At 43.1% G+C, this 25,229-nt stretch overlaps 1 protein-coding gene across 2 annotated transcripts in view; it reads right to left on the bottom strand.

Moving 5' to 3' along the window:
- Window positions 1-22,537, bottom strand: part of SNX19 (sorting nexin 19) — a 41,111-nt gene extending 18,574 nt beyond the window's left edge. For both annotated transcript variants that reach the window (XM_080814915.1, XM_080814916.1), the window contains exons 1-8: window positions 20,356-22,537; window positions 18,037-18,175; window positions 16,636-16,736; window positions 16,400-16,519; window positions 14,385-14,515; window positions 12,994-13,090; window positions 12,386-12,566; window positions 9,590-9,719 (exon numbers count right to left, since the gene is read on the bottom strand). In XM_080814915.1, coding sequence (XP_080671041.1) covers window positions 9,590-9,719; window positions 12,386-12,566; window positions 12,994-13,090; window positions 14,385-14,515; window positions 16,400-16,519; window positions 16,636-16,736; window positions 18,037-18,175; window positions 20,356-22,056 — 2,600 coding nt within the window. In that variant the 5' untranslated portion in view covers window positions 22,057-22,537. The remainder of the gene's footprint in view (window positions 1-9,589; window positions 9,720-12,385; window positions 12,567-12,993; window positions 13,091-14,384; window positions 14,516-16,399; window positions 16,520-16,635; window positions 16,737-18,036; window positions 18,176-20,355) is intronic.
- Between the last annotated feature and the right edge of the window lie 2,692 nt (window positions 22,538-25,229).

Genomic DNA, 25,229 nt, shown 5'->3' with positions numbered 1-25,229 from the left:
ACAGTCACACATTAGATCTGAAGAGTGAGCAATCAGCTGCTACTTAATAAGTACACACAGGCATCAAATCTTACACAGACTTTTCAAAAATTATTTGTAAAGAGGTCACCATAACAAGAACTGCATAAAGTTAGTTTCCTAGGAAGCAAATGAAGAGGGTTAGGAGCACCTGGATTAGGGGCAGTTCCCTGGTTCTGAATAAACTCTGAGGTTCTGCTGTGGATATGACCAGGGAAGACTTTAAGTATGTAAGATAGGATGGAAGAGTATAGAGATAGAGATCATATGAAGAAAGGGATCCTGACTTGAAGGGTGCAGAAAAGAATTTCTGTCTTCCAGGGTCTTTTGCTACTAACAGATCCCAAAAGCAAGAACACTATAAAGACTTCTCCAAAAAAACACATTAAAATGTAAACATTCTTTACATCAGGTATGTTACTGCCCTGGTGATTTAGAATCCCCAAGGAAATGGAACATGGAGCCTGTAAAGATGGGATGAGAACTTATCCATATGGATGTGTCATATGTCAGTAACTCACCAAAGTTACTGAGTGCTTCCATGTACCAGGCATGCATCAGGAGGCTTTCATTATCATCGCTTATCTTCCAACTACCTTTATGAGCTAGGCATTGTTATTCCCATTTAGAGAGTAACTGAGGCAGAGGGAGGTTAAGAGACTTGTTTTAAGTCACACAGACAGTAAAATGCAAAGTATAATTTGAATTCAGATTTGTCTGACTTCAAAGTCCATATTCTTATTTCCCTGCGTGGAAGGAAAGAGGCTGAGAAGCACACTAGCAGGACACGCTTCCAGAGGGCCAGCTTAGATGGGTCTCACAGTGGGAGGCCCATGGCAGAGAGGATACTACGTTCTTTTGGAAAGAAGAGTGCCACTAGGATAAGAGAGGGCCTGAAGGGCGCAAAGGAAAAACCTCCTCTTAGGCCTAACTATGGCTCTGCGAATTTGAGGTGCTCACTTAAAGAGCTGTTGGGGAGGGATATAACAGAAACTCAGTTTACACTGGTGTTTCTTGTCTCCCCATGATCGAGGAATCCTGGGATCCTCACTAGTGATAAACAGAGGGACTGATTTGATTGGAATGGCATGTGATGTTCACTGGACCGAATTTGTTACGTGCCTTCCATGTATATGATTAGGTGCTTACGGCAGAATGATGAGTAAGACAAGGGCCCCAACTCAGGATCCTGACAGTCTCAAACTGTTCTGCGTCCCTATTTGTTTAGTTACAGATGGGAGAGATACCAGTAACTTGACTTGAAGAAAGGTGCTGAGGTTTAAATACCTCATGAGATTCTGTTTTATTTTTAACTGATGCAATGACCAATTCTGCCTCTCTGTTTGAGTGTATGAGAATTTACAGGCAGAACTGCAAAAACACACAGGCACCTATCTGTTATATCCTTAAAGATGTATTCAAGTAGAAACTGTCAATATATGATAGAAAAGACATGGTATTTTCATCTGAAGGTGGGTGTAGAGTAAGTAACACCTAAGAAAAATGACAGGGAGGCCACTCATAATAGGACTCCTGAGGCCCACCCAGGCCTAGTCTACAGAAGTTGACAACCTCCCTTTTGTCAAGATCTAGTGAGAGAGGCATGAGACAAGCAGTGTCCCTTTTCCTTCAAGGAAGCACAATACAACATGAGCAAAAAATTATTTTCAGGACCTCTAAAAACTACTTGAGTCAATAATGAGAGGGCAAGAAAATAATCTGACAGGAAAATCTAGAGACTTAGTTTGAGGTAATTTTGAGATTTAGTTTGTATCTGGGACTTTTGAAAAGTATGCTACTTTCCTACAGAAACTTCAAAGAAAGAGATCAGGTTTAAGAAACCACAAGGCGCCAGAACTTAATTACAAGAAAGAGAAGTTTATGGAGCAAAGGAGAAAAGCTGTCTTCTATGTTCCTTGAGAAACGCTGAATCTTAACTCTGAAAATCTTTTTCTGAGAACAGGATGCAGAATAGGGATACCTAAGGGAGATTATCTCTGATCCAAGAGTGTTTTAAGAATAAAAATCAGAAATATGCTGTTGGAAATCAATTTACATACTACCATCGTATGCATGTTTTCCTGAGTCCACACAGATGAAAGCAAGAGAGACTAGATGTAAATAAGGCAGAGGGACTTGCAAGTGAGGACAGTTCTAGTGGCCATGGCTTGGGGAGAAACCCTGCAGAGCGGGGGGGGGGGGGGGGGGCAGTACAGAGTAGCAGAAATTGCACAGGCTTTGAGGCCAGGAGGACTACAGTGGAATCTCAGGGCTGGTACTTACTAGCTCTATGATTTTGGGAAGCTTAATATGAATATCCTTTTCCTCACTTGTAATATGTGTAAATACAGGTCTATCTCACAGAACTGCACTGCACATCAGTCCATGAAGCACAGAGTTGCTTAGTTGGTATAGTTAGTACTAAATAAACGTCAGCTCCTTTCCTGTGCCACTTGTTTGTACCCTTTGGTGGGAGGCCTGGAGTTTCCCTTAAGATCTAATTGAGGTCAGAAGGACCCTTTATCCATTTGCTACCTAGACATGCCCACGGAGAAAGAGGCCCTTGAAAGGACTCCACTTAAGGAACACATAAGATTCTGGAGTGACCTATAAGAATCAGTGCAAGCAGAGTATGTGGTCAATCATTAATAATTGTCTTTCAGGAAGATGAAAAAGTGTGCCTGGCAGCGCAGTCCTCTGCAAAGGTCCCCTCCTCTCTTTTCACATGCCTGCTCCTGACCTTTCCTGAGAGATCGTTTGTAGAGACAGCATTTCAAAGAAAACAAGTCCATGGCCTGGCATAAAGTCCAGAGCTTGCCATCTCATTTTCTCCTGGGTCCTCTGTTTGTTGGATTCCTTAAACCTGACACATCCTTTCTTTTCTCCTTTATCTCTATAGAATTCCTGACTCCACATACTTTTCTACTCTCCTTTGCCCACAGGTTACAGAACCTTCTCCTTTTCTTCCTTCCTCTTTTTTACCACGCGATTCCATTCTCACGTGCCCCCCCAACCCACACACACATACGCACACACACACACTCTCACTCACTCGCTCACTCTTTAAGAAATCCTGATGTAGATGCCAGGAATGTGTCTGCTGCCCTTTGACACAGAGTCTGATGCCATCTTTGGGGCCAAAGGGAGGGCAGAGCCACAGGACGTGGCATTCGTGTACTCTACTGCTAGCCTGCTTCATATTTTTATCGTGGCATTGCTCTGGGCATCCAGGCAGGGAACCAATCCAGCTTCTTCTCATTCCTTTGCTCTACATCAGGACTCCATAATAATCTCACCCCTTACCTTGGCTGGATCTTCCTGCCCCAAACCTTCTACCATCAATGGAGCACGGTACATCTCTCCTCTTTCCCTCCAACCTAGTCATGTCTGAGTATTTGTCCAATTTCCTAACCCTGATTCTGATGCATGCAGGGATACTGGTAAGTTTCTTCTGTTTTCGGACATGAACAGTCTGCACAAGCAGGATTCACTTCTTGGCTAAGTCTGCTACCCCCACTCCTCTGCCCCTCCCTTTGTCTCTAGTTCCAAACAAGGAGTGCTCCTTCTTACATAATTGGATGTTCCCAGCACAGAAGCTGACACATGAGGTCAGGCGCGCATGCGTGCAAGACTTCCCTTTGACTTAAAAATGCCTTTTTTGGGCATCTAACTTCTCTTCAGCTCCCTTCCCCCACTCTCTCCACACCATCAACAATCAAGGGAGATTTATGAAGCCTGGCTCAGCTCAGAACGCTTCCAACCTTGGCTTAGAAGGCGGGGTCATGAGGTTGAATTTACTCTCCTTTTTTTTTTTTTTTTGCAGGCTAGAGAGAGAGCTCCAGAGTGAGGCAGCACACGATCATGATTTGCCAAGAGTCCCTGGAGTCCAAGGCAGTTACGCATATATAGGTCTTTTAAGGGAGCAAGGAGAGTAAACAAAGCTGAAGGCAGAACTTATCTTCTTAGAGATGATAATGCGGGAGGTTGAAAAATTAGAACATTTTAAAGATGAATGTAAATCTAGATAACTGTACCATCCCTGATATCCCAGCTGCAGCGAGCTCACAATGACTAGAGAAGCGGCAGTAACTATCAGTGGCCCCAGTACCGACTCTCCTTCTCTTTAAAGTACAGTGCTCAAAGGAGAGCCCATGTAATCTGCAAAAGGATATAGCTCCAATCCTTGTGGTCTCAGAAACAGCAAACATGGTGCTCCCTGGGCAGCAGTCAGGGGGACAGTCTCAGAGAGGCCAACACCAAAGCAGGAAGCAGGCAGGGACCATACCATACCTCTTGCCCAAGCAGCAATGGTAGGTGGAGTGGCAGGGAAGGTGCTGTAGCTTTGGGGGGATATCAAATTCCAGCTTATTTGCTTACCAAAGCAAGTAAAGCCCAAGAACGTAGCACCGTATAAACCTCTTTTTAAAAATAAAAAGAAACGTAAGCTGTCCAGGGGAGAAGTAACATGGGCTGACCTTAGGATGCTACAGTACCCTTTGTATTATGTGTGAATGTGCATACCCACAGAAACATGGTTTGGAGTTTACAAAGTGACTGATACTGTCCTCTTGAGGAATGTAGACTACTCTGAGGAAAAGATTTTTGTTGGTTTTTAATCCCTTCAAATCCCAAGGCAATCCCTGAAGAGAAAGTCATTACAGCTAAAAATCAGACAAACATGGGTTCGAATTCTGCCTGTGGTATACTTTATAGCTCTGTGATCTGGATTAAATAACCACAATTCTTCATAAGTTTCAGCTTCCTCATCTTTGAAATGGGGATCAAAACACCTCTTTCGCAGGGCTTTTGGGGGAATTAAGTGATACAATATGCTTGTGTGTTCAGCACAGTGTCTGCACAAAGTAAACTCTCAACAAAGGTTTGTTGGATACTAAATATCCTGAAGGTGACAATATCACCAAGGTCTGCACTTTGAGTCCTGCAATAAATCCCGTCTTTTCCCTATCTACCATGCACAGGGGAACTTGCTGTACGAGACCACAGACCACAGATCCTTCAAGCTTCTGGAAAGGGAATTGGGGTTCTTTTTCCACATATCCAGTTTCTTCTTGACTCCTATCTTAAAAAAAAAGCTTCAAGAGCACTGTGAACCCAACAGAAGATATCTGAGAAGAGGGCATGTTTATATATTATTAAAAAAGGTGGAATGATTTCTAAGGAAAGATTAAAGACCTTGACGGGGGAAGGATGAGACTCTTAGTTCTAGTCTGTGGAGACTCAGGGTGAGAAGGGTGTCAGCCGGCTGTGTTCTTATTTCCATTGCAGCTAACACAAAACAAAATGGACTTAAAAGATAAAATTTGATTAGAAATAGGTAAGAACTTTTTGACAGGAAGGGATATTAGACAACTGGATAGGTATAAAATATTGCCTGGAAAAATCTATGGTGAACAAAGATAACAGACCAACAGAGTTATCTTTATAAGTTATAACAGAGTTTTCCAAAAGCAATAGCCACAGTATTCTGTTCCTGCGCAAGATTCATATTGGCTTCATTCAAATACATCCAGAATTTTCCACCTTTAACAAATAAAGATGCCACCTCATTAAAAAAAAAAAAATGGTAAAAGGAAAGTCAAGGGAAATTTAGTTGTAAGCCCTCTCTCTCCCTGATTGTTTACGGTGTGAGCTACCTATCTATGGGTTTTGCTCATTTTCATTCACCTGACAGCTATGTACCCAGCTAACCAGAAGCATGGTTCTAGTGGAAGTGTCAACAGATGGGGACACAAAGGTTAAAAATTAGCCTGAATCAAAGTTCTTTTCACGAGGAAAGGCACTACTTGATTCCAGCAGTTCTCCCCACCCACGTAACCAGGAGCACCAGTAATCCTAAAAAATACTACTGAACTCTGTGTACTTAACCTACGCTTGTCTGTGGTGGAAAGAGAGGTAGGTGGTCTGCTTCCCAACGTAAGACACAGGAACACTCTGGTTATTGCTTTAACATATGAGCCCATTGGCACAAAGTCACCTTGAAAGGCCTTACGAAGTCTCTATTGGTTAGGTACTCTGTTCTGTGTTAACTTGGAGACAGGCACAGCGGGGACAGTCGTAGCTCTGGGAGGAGACTGGTATAGAGTGGGCATCCTGAAGACACAAAAGCCATCCTGAAGACATAAAAGTAGAGCAAATTTGGGGCCACTAGCTGGAGAAATTAGAAAGAGAAAATACTTTTTATCCTTCCATCCTTTTCCTGAAGTGTAAATATTAAAATGTAACATCTACTGGACACCTTTTATGAACCTAAACAGATTGATACTATTATTATTCTTATTTTCCAGATGAGGAAACCAAAGCTCAGAGAGATTAATCATAGCTGAGAAGTAGTATATGGTGTAAATAAGAATCTGGGCTTTGGACTACCTGGTTTTGATTTCTGGCTCCACTACACATTAGCTTAATGATCATGGATAAGGCCCTCGGTATTAAGCCCCATGAGACTGTATAAAATGTGAAAAGTCGGGACTGAGTCCGTTTCATTCACTATTGACCAGCCTGGTGCATAAAGGAGTCAGACCAAAACAATCTTCTAGCTGGACAGAGAGGTAAGAGTAGTTCAAGGTAAAGTGGATGAATGCTACAAACAGCCTGGACAACGGTCTACCAGTATGCTTATACCAGAGAGCACAATATATTTACTTCTGCACATCTCATCCGCTCCACTTTATCTTTGTCTCTTCCTTTTCCCTAGAGAATTTATAACCATTATTCACTGAGGTAAACGCAATCTGGTTTAGAATTCTCAGTCTGAAATTTCCTTGTATTTAATTTCCCATAGAACCCTAACTATGTAAGATACTACTTTTTCAATGATCTGTCTGTAATTCTCAAATATATTTCTCTCTCCTTACCTGGTACTGGCTTAGCCCTTTAATATTCTGAGTTGTTCAAACTTTAGTAACCTTCATATATTTAATTTATGAATCTTAATCTTTTTATAAAATTTCTACTGACTCATCTATACTTTTCTGTTCCTCTGAATAATTTCTTATGTTATGAAACCAACTCATCAAGCAAATGACTTCAAGGACAGAGGGTAATCAATTATCACATACTAGCTAGTTTTAGAATCTTCCAGTTTTTGGAAAGCAACTGGGAGACCAGCAAAGGGTAACTTAATAGAGGAAGAAAGAAATGAAGGGTCAGTTAGCAATATTCACAGATGACTGAATAAAATACAGAGACTTGACTTCAAGTATGAAGGTAATGAGAAAGGAAATGTTTATTCTATTCTGTAACATTTAATGAATACCTTCTATGTCGTGGGTCCCCTGTAAGTTGCTGTGGATATATAGCCATGTCCAGTCCTTAAAGAACTGATATTCTAGTGCAAAGTTTCTCACCTTTGCACTACTGATATTTTGGGTAGGATGATTCATTGTTGTTTGGGGCGGGGGGTAGGGGGAGAATGCTGTTCTGTGTAGTGTAGAATGTTTAGCAGCATCCCTGGCCTCTACCCACTAGATGACATAGCTTTCTGCCTCTCTTCTCAGTTATAACAAACAAAAATATCTCCAGATGTTCCAAAGAGCCCTGGGAGAAAACTGCCCCCAACTTGAGGACCTCTAGTTTAGGGAAAGAAAATCATTTCTCTATACACTGTAATAAGTATAATCAGCAGAACTTTGAGAGTAAAAAAGAGAGCTCCTTAGTTCTGGAGGAAGGTGGGAGAGGATTCACAGAATAAATGACATTCAATGCTTAATTTTTTGAAAAATATTTAGCAGTAGGCCAAGCAGACAAGAAGAGGGAGAGTTTTGGACATAGGGAAGGAGAAAGAATGAGAGAGACAGAATGAGTAGGAGAAGAATGAACAGAGAAAGACCATTCTGGTAGAGATAAGAGGATGAATAAAGACGTGAAGAAAGAGAGACCATAGAGTGTCGGCCATGATGAATGGTTTGCATGGGGGAGAATTAGAAATAAGGCTGGGACCAAGCCATGTTACATAGGAAAGGAGAAATCTTAATATAATAAATATATATTTAAACACAGTGAAGCCCTTTCTCAAACAAAAAATAACCCAGATCCCGGCCTATTACACTGACCAAAATGAAATTTCTTTGATTAGATCATGGTCCACTCAGTTTTCCCTTAGCTTCTAAAGCACCTCTGTGGAACCCCTAGAACTCTGGGAAACATAGTAGAAAAATCACTTTTGTAGGCAATAGGGCACAACTGAAGGATATTAAGTGCGGACTATATATTCATATTTGCTTTTTGGAAAAAGCGCTCTAGTGGCAGAGCTGAATATGGAGGAGGGACAAGGGGGAAAGTCAAAAGGCGTGGCGACTAGTCAGCATTTTATATGTGGGTTTCGCTTGGAGACCAGTTGTCAGCTACAACATGTAAGAAGAAGCACATTGGCTTTGGAGTTATACACGTCTAGCTTCAAAGTCCAGGTGTCATTAACTATGACCTTATGTATGCTAGCTGACCTTGCCAACCTCTATTTACTTCTATAAAATGGGACTGTCTACCTCACTTGGCTGCTACAAGAAAATATATGTACACAGAGGTCAGGTGCTGGCATATGATGAGCACTCAGCAAATATAAAAGTGCATCGTCTTCTTTCACTAGGTCTTTTTATTATTAAAGCTTCTTAAGCTTCTCTGATCTTAAGTAACTCTGAGAGTGGGAGGGGAGATTTACTTGCTCCTTGTTAATGGATTTTCTACTTGTAGAATGGACACATAATTCTGTTTTTAAAAGGAGTTTTCCTTTTTGGAGTGACCTATTATCATGAGCCACATGCTAACAAAAGACGTCCAGAATTTGACTTCTTACTTTAGGATCTGCCAGGATGTCTCAAAAGGGAGAAATCAAAACAAGAATGGTCAAAACACAAGCATTGTGTATACCTGTCTGGTTCCAAGACTGTGTCTCTGACCATCCTGAGTTTAGCAGAGTTTGTGTCAGTTTCATGGTTAGGAAGTCAGCAGCTAAAAACTCCATCCATGTGCAGATCTTTTAGAAGATGCAAGTGGTGTTGAGATCACAGTCCACATTTTATATACAAGAATACTTTTACTCCTTATCATCCTGTGTAAGTACTTCTTTAGTTGTGAATGTTTACACACTTTTGGAGAAAACAATCTTTATTTTCAGAGAACTGATCTGTTTTCTCCTTGTCTCATTGTTTATCATCACAGTAAATATATACTGTCAGTGAAGAGCAATGTCCATTGCAACAAGTTGGAAGGTACAGGTCTCGGGGGTATAACTGGGTGGAGAATTGATCCCCGAGTAGAAAGAGTTGAGGAGAAGTGTTTTAAGATCACAGACAATGTAACTCAGTGGATGATGCCAGAAGTCTTACAGAAGCAGACCCATTTACACTTTAGACGTTGAGGTGATTAACACAAGCCTTTTGGTACTCTTCAGGCAGTCTTCATCCCTCTGCACCTATGACAGGGTCTCTGTCTTTCCTCATGACTGCAGGTTTCCTGGACTCTACACTTTCCCTCTCCAGTGCAGAATTCAGCATCATATCCAACCCCTGTCCAATCTGGGACTCTAACATGATGAAGAACTCTGCCATCTTACCTCTGAACTAAGGTCCCAAATACAAGATGAAGAACTTTCTGCATGTTTTCTGTACATAGCCATCTCCACTGTTCCATCAGCAGCAAGAGGAGCAGATCTAGGGCCGTGTCAGCTAGCTCTGTCTCTGCTCCTGGGGAATGAAAAGGCATCAAAAGTAACTCAGGGGGTGCCTGGGTGGCTCTAGAGGTTAAAGACTCTGCCTTCAGCTCGGGTCATGATCCCAGGGTCCTGGAATCGAGCCCCACATCAGGCTCCTGCTCGGCAGGGAGCCTGCTTCCCCCCCTCTCTCTCTGCCTGCCTCTCTGTCTGCTTGTGATCTCTGTCTCTCAAATAAATAAATAAAATCTTAAAAAAAAAAAAAAAAGTAACTCAGAAGAGACCCATTCTGGAGGAACATATTTCAATGCACCGGGTCTTCACCGTTTTATCAATCATCTTGTATTTCTGTAATTCTTCTGTACTCAAATCAAGAGATGGTTTACTTTATATCTAAGAAGTTCAGTGACAGGCTCCGTATTTCTTTATAATTCTTTGTTTATATTCCTTAGTCACTCAGTAATATTTATCTTTCTAAAAGATTTTGCACATAATTATTTTGCCTATCTAGCTTCTGTTTCTTTTGTACTTCCCCTGCAGGAACTGAATACATTCTATTCCAAGTAACTGCTCCCAACTAATGACTAACTGGAACTGGCAAGGTCAGGCTCTTCCATTCTTATAATCCACTGGCCTCCACAAAGCATCATGGAAATGTTGTGGGCAACAGATTTGGGGAAAGTTTTGGGATCCATTCTCCTGTAAACAAGTTGCTTTGAAAATATCTCCATTACACAAAGCTATTGGGTTGGGATCCAGAAGGCTTTAGTTTTTGGTTTTGAGATAACATGTGGTTATCTCACTCCACCTTTGGTAACATATGCCATAACAATGACTGATTTCTTTCCTCTCTCAAAGACTGGAAAGACCACAAGTGACTTCACACCCATGCTAAGCTGAAGTTTCCTGAACAGATGTACTTTATGGATGGAAGCACCCGTTCTTTAACCCTGTTAAGGGGGCCCTATGTCATCTGTGATTTGCTTCCTAGGAGATGTCCCCGGGAATACATAATGTTCCAGAATGAATCTCAGCAATCTGGTGCTTACTGCTGTGATTAATATCATAATTAATCATCAACAATAATTTTGTTAGTCTAGGACCAAAGGGTATTGTCTCAGCCAGCTTGCCCAAGCTCTCTTCCCTAAAGGGCTCTTTAGGACATTAATAACTTCGGATTTGGATGAATCTTTGAGAACCAAATCCTACTTTTTTCTTAATTCCATCTAATATCTCTCTCTCTCTCTCTCTCTCTATATATATATATATATATATTTTTTTTCTGCACTGCATTTCAAGGGGGCATGGGAACTCGTATGTTTATTTCCAGTCATTTCCTCAAAGACAGGATATTCAGTTCCTTGGGAAACAGTACCATGCAGAGCATCAGCCACCCTTCTGGATTTTATGATTTTCTCAGGTTTAGCATTTACCTAGAGCTGCCACCATGTGGTGACAGCCTGTCATAGCAGTAAAAAATAAGAAAGGAAAAGAGGGAAGAGAGTCCTCTGGAAGAAAACGCTAAGTTTCGCGACATGTGAGCATTTTGTTTCTCAGGGCTAGAAGAAAACCTCACACATAAACTATACCCTTACAGATATGATGTTCAAAATTTACAGGCTTGACTTTCTCTTATTTGTAACTTCCTACAGCTCTCTGATACTTTTGCTGTTTTAACACTTCATTTACTTAACCAGTGAGATATGTGGGAAGATATCAGGTATGTGGGTTTTTTCACACAGTTAAGCTGAGGTCCATATAGCAGAGGTCAGGTGACTGTTCAAGTGTTCAAGTGTTCAAGTACACCTGTGAAACAATGCTGAAATCAGTTTTTTTCTCCCCTCTCCCCCCCAGGATTTTGTGATCTTTTCTTTTCAGTGGGAGACTGTCTTAGTGGAACTGAAAACTTTTTTATAAGTTCTAGCTCAGCAAACATACTAATACCCGGGGCTCCCAATTCTTCCTCTGTAAAAAAAAAAAACCTGCATTTTTTTTGGGAAGCAAACCTCCCTGTCCTCACCTCTTCTCCCTTCCTGCTCTATGCTGGGGAACTGGGTGGTGTCATTTGTTACGGTAGTAAATAAAACAGAAGGAAAAGATCCAGGGAAAAAGGAGAATTCTATCTTGAGCTTCAGTTGCTCTATGGTACATCAAAGTGGAGATTTCTGGTAAGCAAGTGGAAATACGACATCCAATATTTCGGCATCGTCAGCACATGTTAGACTTAAAATCAAGAGTATAAATGAGATCACTCAGGGGGAGTATACAGAGTAAGAACAGAGAGCCAAAAATAAAGTTCTGCAAGGCTACTAAGGGAACCAACAAAGGGGACTGAGAAGAGATCACAAGAGAGGTAGAAAAAAAACTAGGAAAGGGGTACCAAAGACACAAAAGAAAGTTCGTAGGTCAAGGGAGTTCAAAGATGCCAAACCATGGAAAAAATAACGTAAGATAATACTATATTCATGGATCTTATTTTGCTGGACCAGAACTCCCTGTTTTTGTCCCCAGCTCCTGTTTGACTCAGCTCTGGGGACTGTGTCAAATTCTTCTTTGTATCCCAGGACTCAATATAGTACCTCAAACACTGGTGTTTAACACATGGCTTGCTTAGCTGAACACAAAAGAAATTACATCAACAAATCCCGACTGTCACACCCTGCCTCCCTTCTCTGTGGGAACAGAGATCTTGTCACGTACCTGGATCACCATTGCGGAGATCTTGGGTGGGCAAAGCTGCATCAGACAAGTAACCATCCATACAACCTTTAGGGATTTGTTCTGGATCTTTTCCTGGGGCTTCTGCTGGCTGCATTTCTAATAACTTTGTCTGTTTTTCAATAAAGGATTCCATCACAGACGTGGATAGGATTTCTGACTCCTGAAGAAAGTGCCAGTGTCATATCACATAAAGAATGAAGAAAATAGGAGAGTAACCATGGCCTTTCAGCTTCTTCCTATTCCTTCCCTGCACTAAGTATCATGAGTATAGAACCCAACTAACTCAGTGGCCACCTTTGGAAACTTTTCACTTTCTACCTAAATCCCAAGTAAAACAATGCCTTTGTATTCTCATTCACTGCAAATACATCTGGGTCATTTGTTCTCTCCCAGGAACTGGCCGGCCTTCTCATTCTGCCATCTTTTATTACAAGCCCATGACCCTTGAGTTTAGAATAAAAATTAGAGATCTAGATGCTGGTTAAGTCCTTTAGCAAGGCACCTTTATCTCTCCTGACTTTGGAGAATGTAACTGCAGGATCAACATCCCAGCTATTAATTCCAGGAGTTATCTAGGAACTTCTTACCACATTGCCTTCCTGGAGACCATAGAGAATCTTCTCGGGTGCCTCAGTGATATTCAGTGCTGGAGCAATCTTACTGGAGGAGAACCTCAATCTGGACCTGGTATTGACACAAAAGAGCAGAAACAACATAATTTATGGCTTTGATCTCCAAAGGGCTGACAAGTATTAATACCTTAAAACAAGAACACCCATACTTATTCTTGGGAGCTTACTATGATCAGAGTTGTCAGGAGAGACCTGGTCCTGAAATTCCCAAAATGATATACATTCTGGCAGTTCTTAATACATAGTGCAACCACTGCACTAAGCTATGTCCACAATGCATTTGTGAAAAGGTTTTTGCTAATGTAAAATAGGGGCCAGCCTATCCTGGTTGTATTCCCACAACCTAAAAAATGGCTAGCATATACTATCTACTCATTAAACATTTGTTGGAGATTAAATTGACAAGTGGCATAAACCAAGGTTTTTGTTGCCATTGTTAGTACCCTTTTCATACATCCACTTACTCTCCCAGTGTTCCAAATAAAAGTAGGGAAGGAACCACAAGTGCTAACCTCATATTTCGAGGCTCTTATAAGCACAGATATCACAGTCACCCTTCAAAATATGGGCTCAGTTAAAAAAGGCTAAAAACTGTGTTATTGCTGGTCCATGAGACACGAACATAGACAAAGACAGTCAGGCAGACATACAGAAACAGACATACAAACTCTCCACCCTTCCCTCTCCCTCCTCCAACACATGTGCGCGCATGCACGTATGCACACACACACACACACACTCTCTTCTCTCTTTCACTCACTCACTCACTCACTCTTTCTCTTCATAATGGTCCAGGTACAGGTATGAAGTCTGCAGTTAGGGGTAAGTGTGATGCCCTTCCCTTCCACATGTTGGTTTTGGAAGGGTAAATGTGGGACCCTAGTGCAGGACAGAATAGCCTAAAATAGGCCCTATACGCGTTCATCCTGGCCCTTTCCTGTTTATTGCTAGTATGTGCATCTTCTGAGCTAAGATTTCCAGAAATGATAACAGAGATCAGTTATAAGTCTTAGTTCTTAATAGGAAAGAAACATCTCAATTTTCCAGGAAAACAGAAAAGGAGAATATCCATATTCTACAGTTTTCCTTCTAGTCAAAACTCCATGGTCAGTTTAAGCCCTGGGTTCCCATGGCAAGACAAACATTCAGCAGGAATACCTATGCTGGATCTCAGGCTCCTTTGGGATGAGCACTGAGGAGTGTGGGGTCTGGCTTTGTATAAAAACTGGTATGTATGACTCATCTACTCTCTCCTAGGGCCAGAAAGTAGGGATAGGCTTTGGCTGAGGACTGGCAATCATCCTGAGAATTGGAAAGGGTCCCCGCATGACCGAAGGGCTTCTCACTTGCTGGGCTTCTTGCCTTCTGTCTGGGGCTTGGTTTCTGTCTCGGCCTCACTCAGCTCTTCTGTGGGGCTCTGGGGTTCGGAGCGAGGAAATGCTGTCTTCAGTGTATCCACGATAGCACTTACCACCATCTGCAGGGGTCAGAGGTGCAGGGTCATACAGACACCACCAAAAGAGCAGTTGTCTCATGGTGCTTTATGCAATGAAGATGAGCAGATAGCCAGGCTAGCTAGTGGAGCCTTTTCATCAGCATAGTCAGATACCAGACAGATTTCCTGGCAACTATCCCCCCTTTTCTCGGTGGCCATAAAAATCTGCTTCCTCGCAGAGTTAAGACAAACAATGCCATGGGAAAAGAAGCCAAAACAAACAATGAGATAAATAAAAAGCTGGGAGTTCTACAGGCTGGTGAAATACTTTTCATTTTTCAATTTCTTTTCTTGCATATGAAGGAATGATTTTTAGTTTCCAAATCAGTAATACTTTCACTAAGATATGAATAAATGGAAGTGATATAGGTAGGAATATATGGAAAAGAGAAAAAGTAAAGATTATCAAATAAGAAATACATTCTAGAAGCATATATAATATTAAAATGCTTAGAGTAATTCACAGAGTAAAGAACTGGTTTTTCAGTTAATCCACACAATTTCTCTTCTTTACAGAAAGAGTAACAAAATGTCAAAATTAAGGAATAATTGATAAGAGTTGATATAAACTACTCGTAAAGACCAAATAAAACAATCCTCACTGAAGAGCAAGAGTTGTGTATATTTTTCAGAATGGAAAAACGGCACATAGATATATGCTAAAAACGAAAATTCACAAATGAAACCCTAAAATATCAAAGAAGTAAAAAGAAATCTTTACTTTTCCTTTGGTGCTCCTTGCTAATAAACACTGCTGGCTCACAGCAACATCATGCCTTCCTTAATTCATGCCTGTGTTTATCCTCTACAAAGAACATAGCTAGCACAGCTGAGACAAGGCTGAAGTGGTGGGGTAAGATGACGATAAAGCACAGGGGTAACAAACCAGGGAAAGAACAAGAGGACAGCATGAATAGATAATGCAGCTTAGAAAATTTAACTTGTTCTCAAGGCTCACAAAATTGTAGTTGCGGGGAGGGTCCTTATCTGCTCTGTTCACTCTTGTATCACCAGCAGTTAGTCCTGTTCATGGTCAAGCTCATACTTGACCAGGGAAGCAGTAAGTGGCTGGTAAGTCAGTAAGTGAACACATCTGTGTGGATGGACACAGCCGCATGGAATTCTGGGAATTCTACTTCATCCCTCCCTTTCCAGTTTGCAGCTTTTTCTTCATAGCAATGAATGTCTCCTAATTCCTACCACGATATTCCACTTTTTCATTTTATCCCCTGAAATCTAGAGAGAGATCCACCTTCTGCAATGAGTCAGTGGTTTCTAACCTTTTTAAACACATGCCATCTTTGGATAAACATAAACCTCAGACTTCTGCCCTGGAGACTCTAAAATCAGCTGGTAATCACTGCTTACAGGATATAATGTGTTGTACAAATGCCCTTCTCCTACCATCTCCAAAGGTTCTGAGCTATCCTCTTGAAAAAAGTATAATTCTTTCCATGCTCTGTTCTCCAATAGAGAGTCACCACACCAGTCTAAATCCAGGTTAGTGTCCTGTCTTGGGACTCTTTTTCCTGAGTGACCAACACCAGGAATGATCTTTACCTCCAGGAGACTTTTCTGCCACCACCAATCTATGGAGGTACAGATCTATCCTTACCTTCCTCCACTGAATAACAATGTCATAATATTGCCTAGGAGATGGGTGTACACATATAGTGTCACAGTTGCTCACTGTAATTCAGCAAAGTGATGGTCCAACCAATATTTGCAACATGTCTTAAAAATTCTCGTCCACGTTCCATGGACTCCTCTATGCTGTCTCTCCCCACCCCCAAACTCCTTTATTTTTTAATCCCTGCATACACTCTGGTGAGAAACTAAAGCTGAGCACAGTGGCCCTGCTGGTACCTTGTCTATTCTGGACACCATGAATGGTTTCTTGACAAAGGCAATACGAGCATCTGTGTTCAGAGCAAGGAACTCCTGCATCTCCTCACTGTTAGCGATCTCTGGAATGGCACAGAGTTGCTGCAAAAGACACAAGAAGGATTTCAAAGAGAGATTCTCGTCCCCAGGTCTTTCCAGGTTGGCTCAGGTATCTGGTAATTAGAATGAGAACACAGCCAAAACAGAAGGATGCTGACCTTTAGAAAGGATTCCAGGAGGCTCTTTCGGGCTTCTACTCTGTCACTATCCATGTTGCCAAATGGAAGATCTGGAAAGAGCTTTTTAGGACCCTTCACGTCTTAAAAAAACAAAAACACAAACTCATTCACTTAACATTTACTGAGAGATACCATATAAGATACATCATATATGTAAAGAAAACGGAATGGTTGAATATATTCCTAAGATATTATTTTATTTTTTTTTATTTAGGGAGTTCCAAATATATCCCAAGGATATAGTACATACAATCTACTCCTGTTATCAGTATTCAGGATAAGGTAGAGGCAGACTTATGCCTCAGGAGTTACAAATGAGGGCCCTAAAGTCCAGCTGCCCAAGTTTAAATTTTAGCTCCAATCCCTACTATGAGAATGACCTTCAGCAGGTTGCCTAATCCTTCTTTGCTTTTCTCTCTGTAAAGTGGGGATAATGACAGTTATCTATCCCATAAGCTGTTCAGAGAATTAAGTGACCTAATAGGTGTAAAGTACTTAGAAGAGAACCTGGCAAAAGTTTTCAAGCTCAGTTCAGTGGTAACTATTATTATTAAGAAAGAAAATGCAAGGACACCTGGGTGGCTCAGTGGGTTAAAGCCTCTGCCTTCGGATCCAGTCATGATCCTGGGGTCCTGGGATCAAGCCCCGCATTGGGCTCTCTGCTCAGCAGGGAGCCTGCTTCCCTTCCCCTCTCTCTCTCTCTCTCTGCGTGCCTCTCTGCCTACTTGTGATCTCTATCAAATAAATAAATAAAATCTTAAAAAGAACAAAAAGAAAGAAAGAAAATGCATTACTGAAATCCACAACTTATGCCTAAACTTATTAAAAGGTTTATTTGGGTAATCATCAGTTTTGTATTTTTTTTTGTTTGTTTTGTTTTTTTTTTTAACAAAGCAGCTGGCTTACTAGCTTATTTTTAGAGTTAAATTTTATTACATTTTCTTACTGTTCCTGTGCCTTATGGGTGTCAAATAGCAAACACACAAAAAGACTGGTTGTTAAAGGAAGGATGGGAGTATTTCTGGACACTATTTTAATATTTAAGAGCAATCCATGTCTGCATGCATGTGGAAAAGTTGATTTAACTCCTTACGCTACCTCACGGACACAGGTGGAAATGTGAAAGTTTCTTAAGCTTAAACTAGATGGGCCACAGAACAAAGCATTAAATGGCAAAGAAGTGCCTCAGAAAGAATGTGGTCAGTGCTATCCAGCACTAAAACCCAAAACATATGAAAGCAAACTGGCAGAACACGGGCCCCTTGTTACTGTGTTCTCCTCCTCTATCCCTCCCCACAAACTAATAGGCCTCCAGCCTCTCAGAACAGGGGGCTAGATGTGTAAAGCAAGCAGGCAGTCTGGGCTGGGGAAACTCCTGACTTTTGATGAACTTTCGGAGATCTGATTTCTCCTCCAGACGAGTCTGTAGATTCAGAAACTCTCGGTAGCGGCGATTCACAGTGTGGTAGGCCACCTGCTGCAGGCCACTGCTGTTCTCACCATCCAGGGCCGTCTCATACTGTTGAATGAACACATTTGTTTAGGGCATCAGCTCAATGGCCACAAAGTAAGAGCACAGTAGAGGTAAAGGGAGGGAAAAGTTCCTATTCTCTTTATTTCTTCCTTTTCTTTTTTAAAATTTATTTGACAGAGAGCGACACATACACAAGTAGGCAGAGTGGCAGGCAGAGGGAGAGGCAGAAGCAGAATCCCACTGGGCAGGGAGCCTGATGTGGGGCTCAATCCCAGAACCCTGGGATCATGACCTGAGCTGAAGGCAGAAGCTTAACTGTTACTGAGCCACCCAAGTGCCCCATTTCTGAACCTACTAGATCCGACTGCTGCTCTGAGTTGCAATAAATAACTTGAATTCCCAGGATAGCTGAATTAAGGAATGAGATGTGCTTCCCAACATATGTGGCCCAGAAAGAGAAATGAGTTTTGCTATTCTCCATTCCCTCCTTCCCCCTCAAAACCCCTTCCTACAAACACTTTCTTTACTTAGAAAACAGATATAGGGCTCCTGGGTGGCACAGGCAGTTAAGGGTCCGACTCTTGGTTTCAGCTCAGGTTCTGACCTCACGGCCATGGGATCGAGTCCTGTGTCAGGCTCCACACTTGGAGTGAATTCTGCTTGTGATGGTCTCTCCCTCTCCCTCTGCTCCACTTATCTTCCTCTCTCTGAAATAAATAAATCTTCTTAAAAAATGGCTATATTAATATTTTTCAAATCTCGAAGAGTATAAAACAGAAGGTACAAGAGCACCTCTTTCACTCCTAAATTATAGGTTGGACATTATAAAAGGATAACCATTTGCCATTATACTTGACCAGTGATTATTTTTGTTAGGGGGAAGAACAAATAATCCAAAACAGCTGATGAATAAAATCATTTGTTTGCCTGGAATGCATTAGAGGAACATGTGTTTTTATTTTGCTTTGGGTAGATTAATTATTATTCTTGGAGCTAAATTGTTGTTGTTTTTTTTTTTCCTAAGCACATATCATCTGTATGATTGGAAGTCACATGAATACTGGAGATGTTGTAAGGGGTCAAAGTTCACTGTCTTCATATGTGTGGAGGGCCAGTATGTGGGAAAAGAGAACTTGTACTGAATGTTCCCCCAGAGCAAACACCTTGAGCAGCATGAAAGCTGCAACTCAGTACAGGGTAGACTTTCTGACAGAGTAGTTAAGATATAATGAAATGATGTGCAAGGACTATGTATGTACTTGTTCTCATTAGGGGTAGGTTACCATTATTGTTTGGAGGAGGTATTATACTGTGGGGCAAGTGATGGAACAAATGATCTCTTTGTTGGTGGGGTTTAAGGCTGTATTAAAATTTTCTAGAGCCAGAGTGAAGTATTCATCATGAACAGACATAAGCAAAGTAGTAGTCCCTCAGACCAGCACTGCAAAGGAAAGGCCTGGGTAAGAGACCCAGACAGAATTCAGGGTGGGGCTCTCAATCCTGGAGCACCTGGGAGTTTCTGTGGAAAAGTCTGCTCCCTGAGTGACACTAACAACACATATAATATTTCCAAACCTGGCTACTCCTCAAAAATCAGTTGGGCTTCTTTTTAAATAGATTCTGATAGGCCCTGATAGAGCTGAATGAGAATTTACAAAATACCCTCTTCTGGTGAATGGGAGGCAGTCTACCATAACGCCAGTTTCAGGGAGCCACTGCTGTAACTGAATTCACCATCTAATACACGAACCCCTTCATATCATCTCTGCCAAGTAGTTCCTACTTCTGTGCTTAAACACCTCTAGGAATGAGGAAGCTGTTACACCTTCTGAGATGTAATATATATATATATATATATATATATATATATATATATTCTTTCCTAAACAAAGTACAAAAGATACTAGTAATTAAAAAAGGAAAGAAAGAAATTAACAGGGAAGTTTGGAAAGAGAATTTCTGGACAAGCCTCTATATTGGAACCACTGAAAAATATGACCCTCAGTATCCTAAGAACCCTGAGATTCTAGGATTGTTTGCATAGATACTAAAGAAAAGCCAACTCTACTTTACAAATGATCTTCAAACCATTGACATATAGACTGCTGAATTGAACATAGTAAATGAAGAGTAGCCTCTCTCCTTTAGAACACTAGCTTCATTGGTTCTACTCTCCAAACCCATTCCCAGCCCAGAGTGGGTGACCGTAATTCTAATCCTGTTACCTTCACTGTGTAGAGTGTGTATGGGTGGAATCCAGTGCCACTGTGCTCTCGAGCAGTAATGGTACCAGTGATACGAAGGTTCTGGATGACAACTGGGCCATCTGGACTGCTCAGGGGCTCAAAGCTGAAGGTGGCTGAGGTGAGAGGACCAGTTGGAGAAGAGGAAAGCAGAACCTGTGGCAGACTAGGATCTACAGAGCTCACGTCATCGGTGAGATCCTTCTCTAAGCCTGAGGGTCGTGGGAGGCAGGTCCTTTCTGGATCAGTCAGCAAAGCTGTAAGAGAGGTGACATCTTGTTCCACTTCCTTGTCTGCTGTGTCAATGTGGATCTCTGGGCAGGAAGTCAGCATGGAGACTAGCAGCCCTGTCTCTGTTTCTGTTCTTGGACCCTCCTCGGGCTCTGCTCCCTCAATTCCTTCGGATCCCTCAATATCCTTAGACTCCAGAGACTGGGGACCCTCCAGGGCACACAGGGCATCCTGGATCCTGTCAGAGAGGAAGTTGCCCGGTGTCATGAGCATGATGGTTTCCTTGCTCAGCTCAGACAATGGAGACTCCAGCTCTGTGTCTTCACATAAAAACAAAGGGCCTCGAATATCTGGCTGCAGGAAATGAGATGAGTTGTTTCCTATTTTTCTCTCTTCTGGCATGCCACCCAATTCTCCCTCTATTGCTTCACGGCCTTCTTCAACTTCTGGGGAGTGGTGGGAAGGCCCGTCTGGCTCACTACAGTTTAGTAGCACTGGCGCTGCTGCTGGAGAAGGGGCTCTCACTTCCGGGAGGCTCTGTACCTCAACAATCAGTGGCAGAGATGTGGGCACTGAGGGCTTTTCCAGGGCACTGGCTGGGGAAGTCGATTTAACCACTGCTGTCGGATTATTTCTGGCCTTGGAAAAGATACCCACAAGTACAAGGTGGATCCAGTCAGGATCTGACAGTCTGCTGATCAGTGGTAAGATTACATTGCAAGTAATGAGTTCCACCACGACATGGCGACCGGTCCGGGTCTCCAAGTGGGGCTTTGGCACTAGTCCTTGAAGCAACAAATTTACAATGCCACGTGTATAGGTGACCTCAGTGGTGACGCTCTGTACAGCAGGATGTGGGGCAGCAGCTCGGCAGTAGGCCTCCCAGAGCTGGGAGGGCTCAAGGGTACCACTCTGCTTCCCAGCCAGGGCTTCCTTCGCCTGAATATAGCTCTGCAGGTGACAACCGCAGAGAGTCAGAACCCTCTGTGCAAGAGCATGACTGTCCACCATGCCCATCCTCCTCCGGAGCTCCTGGACCAACCCTCTCATGGCAGCCTCCATTTCATCCTCAAAGGCTGGCTCCTGGCTCACAGTGCGATACCACGATGACACAAAGTCCCGCATAATCATCTGGATGGTGCGGTCGATCTCCTGTTCCAGTTGCCTCTCTGCCTCAGGGTTTGGAGGGCAGGTGGCCACTGGGATGAAGCGTTCCAGGTGCAATCGACCTGAAGCCCCCACAATGGCGTTTGAGCCCAGCCATCCTCCCAGCACGGCTAGCAATGCGGACAAAAGGCATAGGAGCCACACATTGATCAGAAAGTGGATGACCAGGAGCCAGCCGAGCACAATCCCCACAGCCATCAGCTTCCGGCTATTCAGCAGGTTATTGAGGTTCCAGCTCGAGCCAGCTGGAGCCTCTTGTAACGAGGACACTGTCTCCGCCTTCATGGCTGAAAGGGGCAGATGGCTACCCAGACGATCGATCGCCCTCTTTCTACTTCACCTGAGTTCGGGAATGGGGCGTCAACTGTATGGAGACAAGGCTATCTGGGTTGCTATTCAGGGACCGGGGCAGGACTCTGGGTCCTCGGAGTCCTACACGCACTGCAAAGCCACAGAGGCAGCTGTGCTTCTCCCCCTCGCTCCAGCCCCTTCCAGCGGAGACGCCGCTCTCAGAGACTCCGCTGCCTTCATAACGCAGAGGTCGGAAAGCCTCCGCACTGCCTGGGGAGGGCGGGGCAGGGCCTACGGGCGCCCCTCACCCAACACTTACAGACGCCGAACACCGGGTCATACACCGCTGGGGGGGCGAACCCCGATTTGTGGGGGACACAACAGTGTCTTCGCCGCCGCCCTCGGAGGAACCCTGCCCCGGGCTCGGTTCCCCGGGCGACTGCAATCAGCCGCCCGGTTTCTGTCACGGCTGCCGGCCGGCGGCTGCCGGCGACAACTTCCGGGTCGACGTCGGCAGAGCGGGGCATGCTGGGAGAACGGCCGCGCGCCCCGAGGAGCGGCGCTGCGCGCGGCTCCCCCTGGTGGTGAGGATCGGCCGTGACAGCACCAGCGGAAAGTGGTCTCCCATACTCTGGCTTGCAGATCCCGTGCTGAAGGGTGGGCGTAAATTCCAAAGCCATGTGGAGCACAGAGCGGCCTTGCAGGCAGTAACCCTCGAAGAGTGAGACTTCTAGCTTTATTAAATGGAGTCGGCCAGCATTTTTTACTGCTTAGGCAAACTCTCAGTAATCCAGTTTGTTTTAATCCCATGCGGGCATTTTTTCATTGACTTGATACATTTTAACATTTACCCTGCTCCCTCCTGGGGCCCCCCTGCGGCCCCCAATACACAGCTCGTGTACCTTGTTCTCAGGAATTGCAGAACACAAGGCGTACAAAATTTATACAGAGATAGATTTATTCCTTATATTTCACATACTCTGTAACACAATCGTATTTGGGACTTGGGGGTTATTTACTGGTGGCATTACCCAAGCAATCAGATACTTTGAACATCTGCTGTATTCAATCACTGTGAACAGGTACTGTGGGCGAATAGAGCAGTCCTTGTCGTCAAGGACCTGGCAGGTAGGGGCACCTAGGTGGCTCAGTGGGTTGAGCAGCTGCCTTCAGCTCAGGTCTTGATCCCAGGGTCTTGGGATCCAGTCCCCACATTCGGCTACCTGCTTCTCGGACAGGTTGCTTCTCCTTCTCCCTCTGCCTGCTGCTCTGCCTACTTGCACTCTCTATTTCTCTGTCAAATAAATAAATAAAATCTTAAAACAAAACAAAACAACAACAACAACAACAACAACACAGGACCTGGCAGCTCATTGGGGAGACAAGTTCCTGGATCATGAATGGGTAACTAATAATGCAAGTCAGTATGGTATATAGTAAAATGCAAAATCTTACAGGTATTCAGGGGAAGGACAGATCACTGGGGCTTCCAGTGGTTTAGAGGGAACCTCACAGAGCAGGTAGCCTTTATGTTGGATCTTCAAGGGTGAGAGGGGATTTCTAATCCCCTTCATGTCATCTTCCCCGTTTCTCAAATAAATAGGAAAAGAAGGCAGAAGTAGAGATGTATTTTCAGACAGTCCTCACATATATTTGCTTTGAAATCTACCCAGACAGAATTACCTACAGGAAGATCGAATACCTGACAGTAGAACTGACCATGTGTTAGAATGTGCCGGTGTTGTGTAAAGCCAGCTTTCTTCCCCATCTCGGTCCGTAGGAGCTCTGCTAGCAATGTGGCTATCCTTTTTATTTTGGCACAGGATGCATATAATTCGTATAGAGCTATTTATGATTACTCATCTTCAGCTTTTTCTATGATGTTAGCAGGGTTCATCATTATAGCATTAGTTCGCAGAAGTTTAAAGGAACCTTCAGGCAAACTCCAACCAAAATCTGTGCCAACAAGAGGCAAACATATTGTAGCTTCTCTCATGCCTACTGTTGGGGCAACGATTTCTTTCGAATACAAAAGGAATCATCATTTAGATGTGAAACATAGTTAATGCCTATCAATTCTAATATAAAGAGTTTGATTTAGGATCAGAATGTCCACGAAGCTGACTGGACACATCCCTGAGACGCCAGAATGTGGTCCAGTGTCTCCATGGCACAGACCACTTCACTGGTGTCTCCTTCCCACAAAAAAGGAATATAAGAAGTGGGTGCTGGTCCTTTGTCCTCCCAGACCATTTCATTGTCCTCAGTCAGAGGGATAGTTACATCGCAATGATGCTCTGGAGAAATATCCCTGCCACTTAACCAAGAACTAAAAGAAGTGGATGAGAGAGAGTCTAGTGTGATTCTGAAGATTTTCCTGTGATAGTTCAGAGAGAAAGTTTACTCTGCAGCATAATCTGGAGTGTTCAGGGCAGTAAGAAACTGACCTTGTAAGTGGGCGCTGTGCCACCTGACCAGATGGTCTGGAGTATGGAGGTAGCCAAGAGTGCCTTCCTGATTCTGAAGTGGATTTGATGAAATAGGACTCTCAGATGAACATGCCAGTGCACTTGTCATTTTGACTGCAATGAGTTTCTGCCTAGAGATCTGGGGCCAGCCTGAGTCTCCAAACAGATTAATCACAGGGAGGAGGTGAGAGGCAGAACTGATGTTTGGTGATGGTCATGGTATGTATATGTGGTGGGAGGAAGCTTGCTGTCTGGCTATATCACTCACCATCTAAGTCCTTCCTACTTTCCTTCTTACCATTTCTTAAAACATTATAGGCAAAGTGCTAGGCGTGTTAGAGATAATGAGACAAATAAGACACAGTAATTCACCTCAAGGGACTCGCGGTCTAGTTGAAAGAGAAAGACACATAAATCAATGTAACAAAACATTATCATGGGTGGTATGACAGTTGCAGTAGAAGAATGTGTAATAAAATGGGAACATGAAGGAGGGGTGGTCAACTGGGGAATTGGGTGGTGTCAATAAAGTCTTCATAGAAAGTTGGAAAACTTTGGAAAAAGATAAAGAAGTAAGTGAGTTATTTTAGGTGAACGGAGGACAGAGAGAGCAAGGGGAAGAGAGCAGGAAGGTCTGTTAGGAGAGGCCGAAGAGAGAAATAAGCAGGACAGTGAGAGCAAGGGGGAGGCACTGCAACA

Source organism: Martes martes, assembly GCF_963455335.1.
Source record: "Martes martes genome assembly, chromosome: 10".
NCBI lineage: Eukaryota > Metazoa > Chordata > Mammalia > Carnivora > Mustelidae > Martes > Martes martes.
This window is presented reverse-complemented; position numbering and strand designations above follow the sequence as displayed.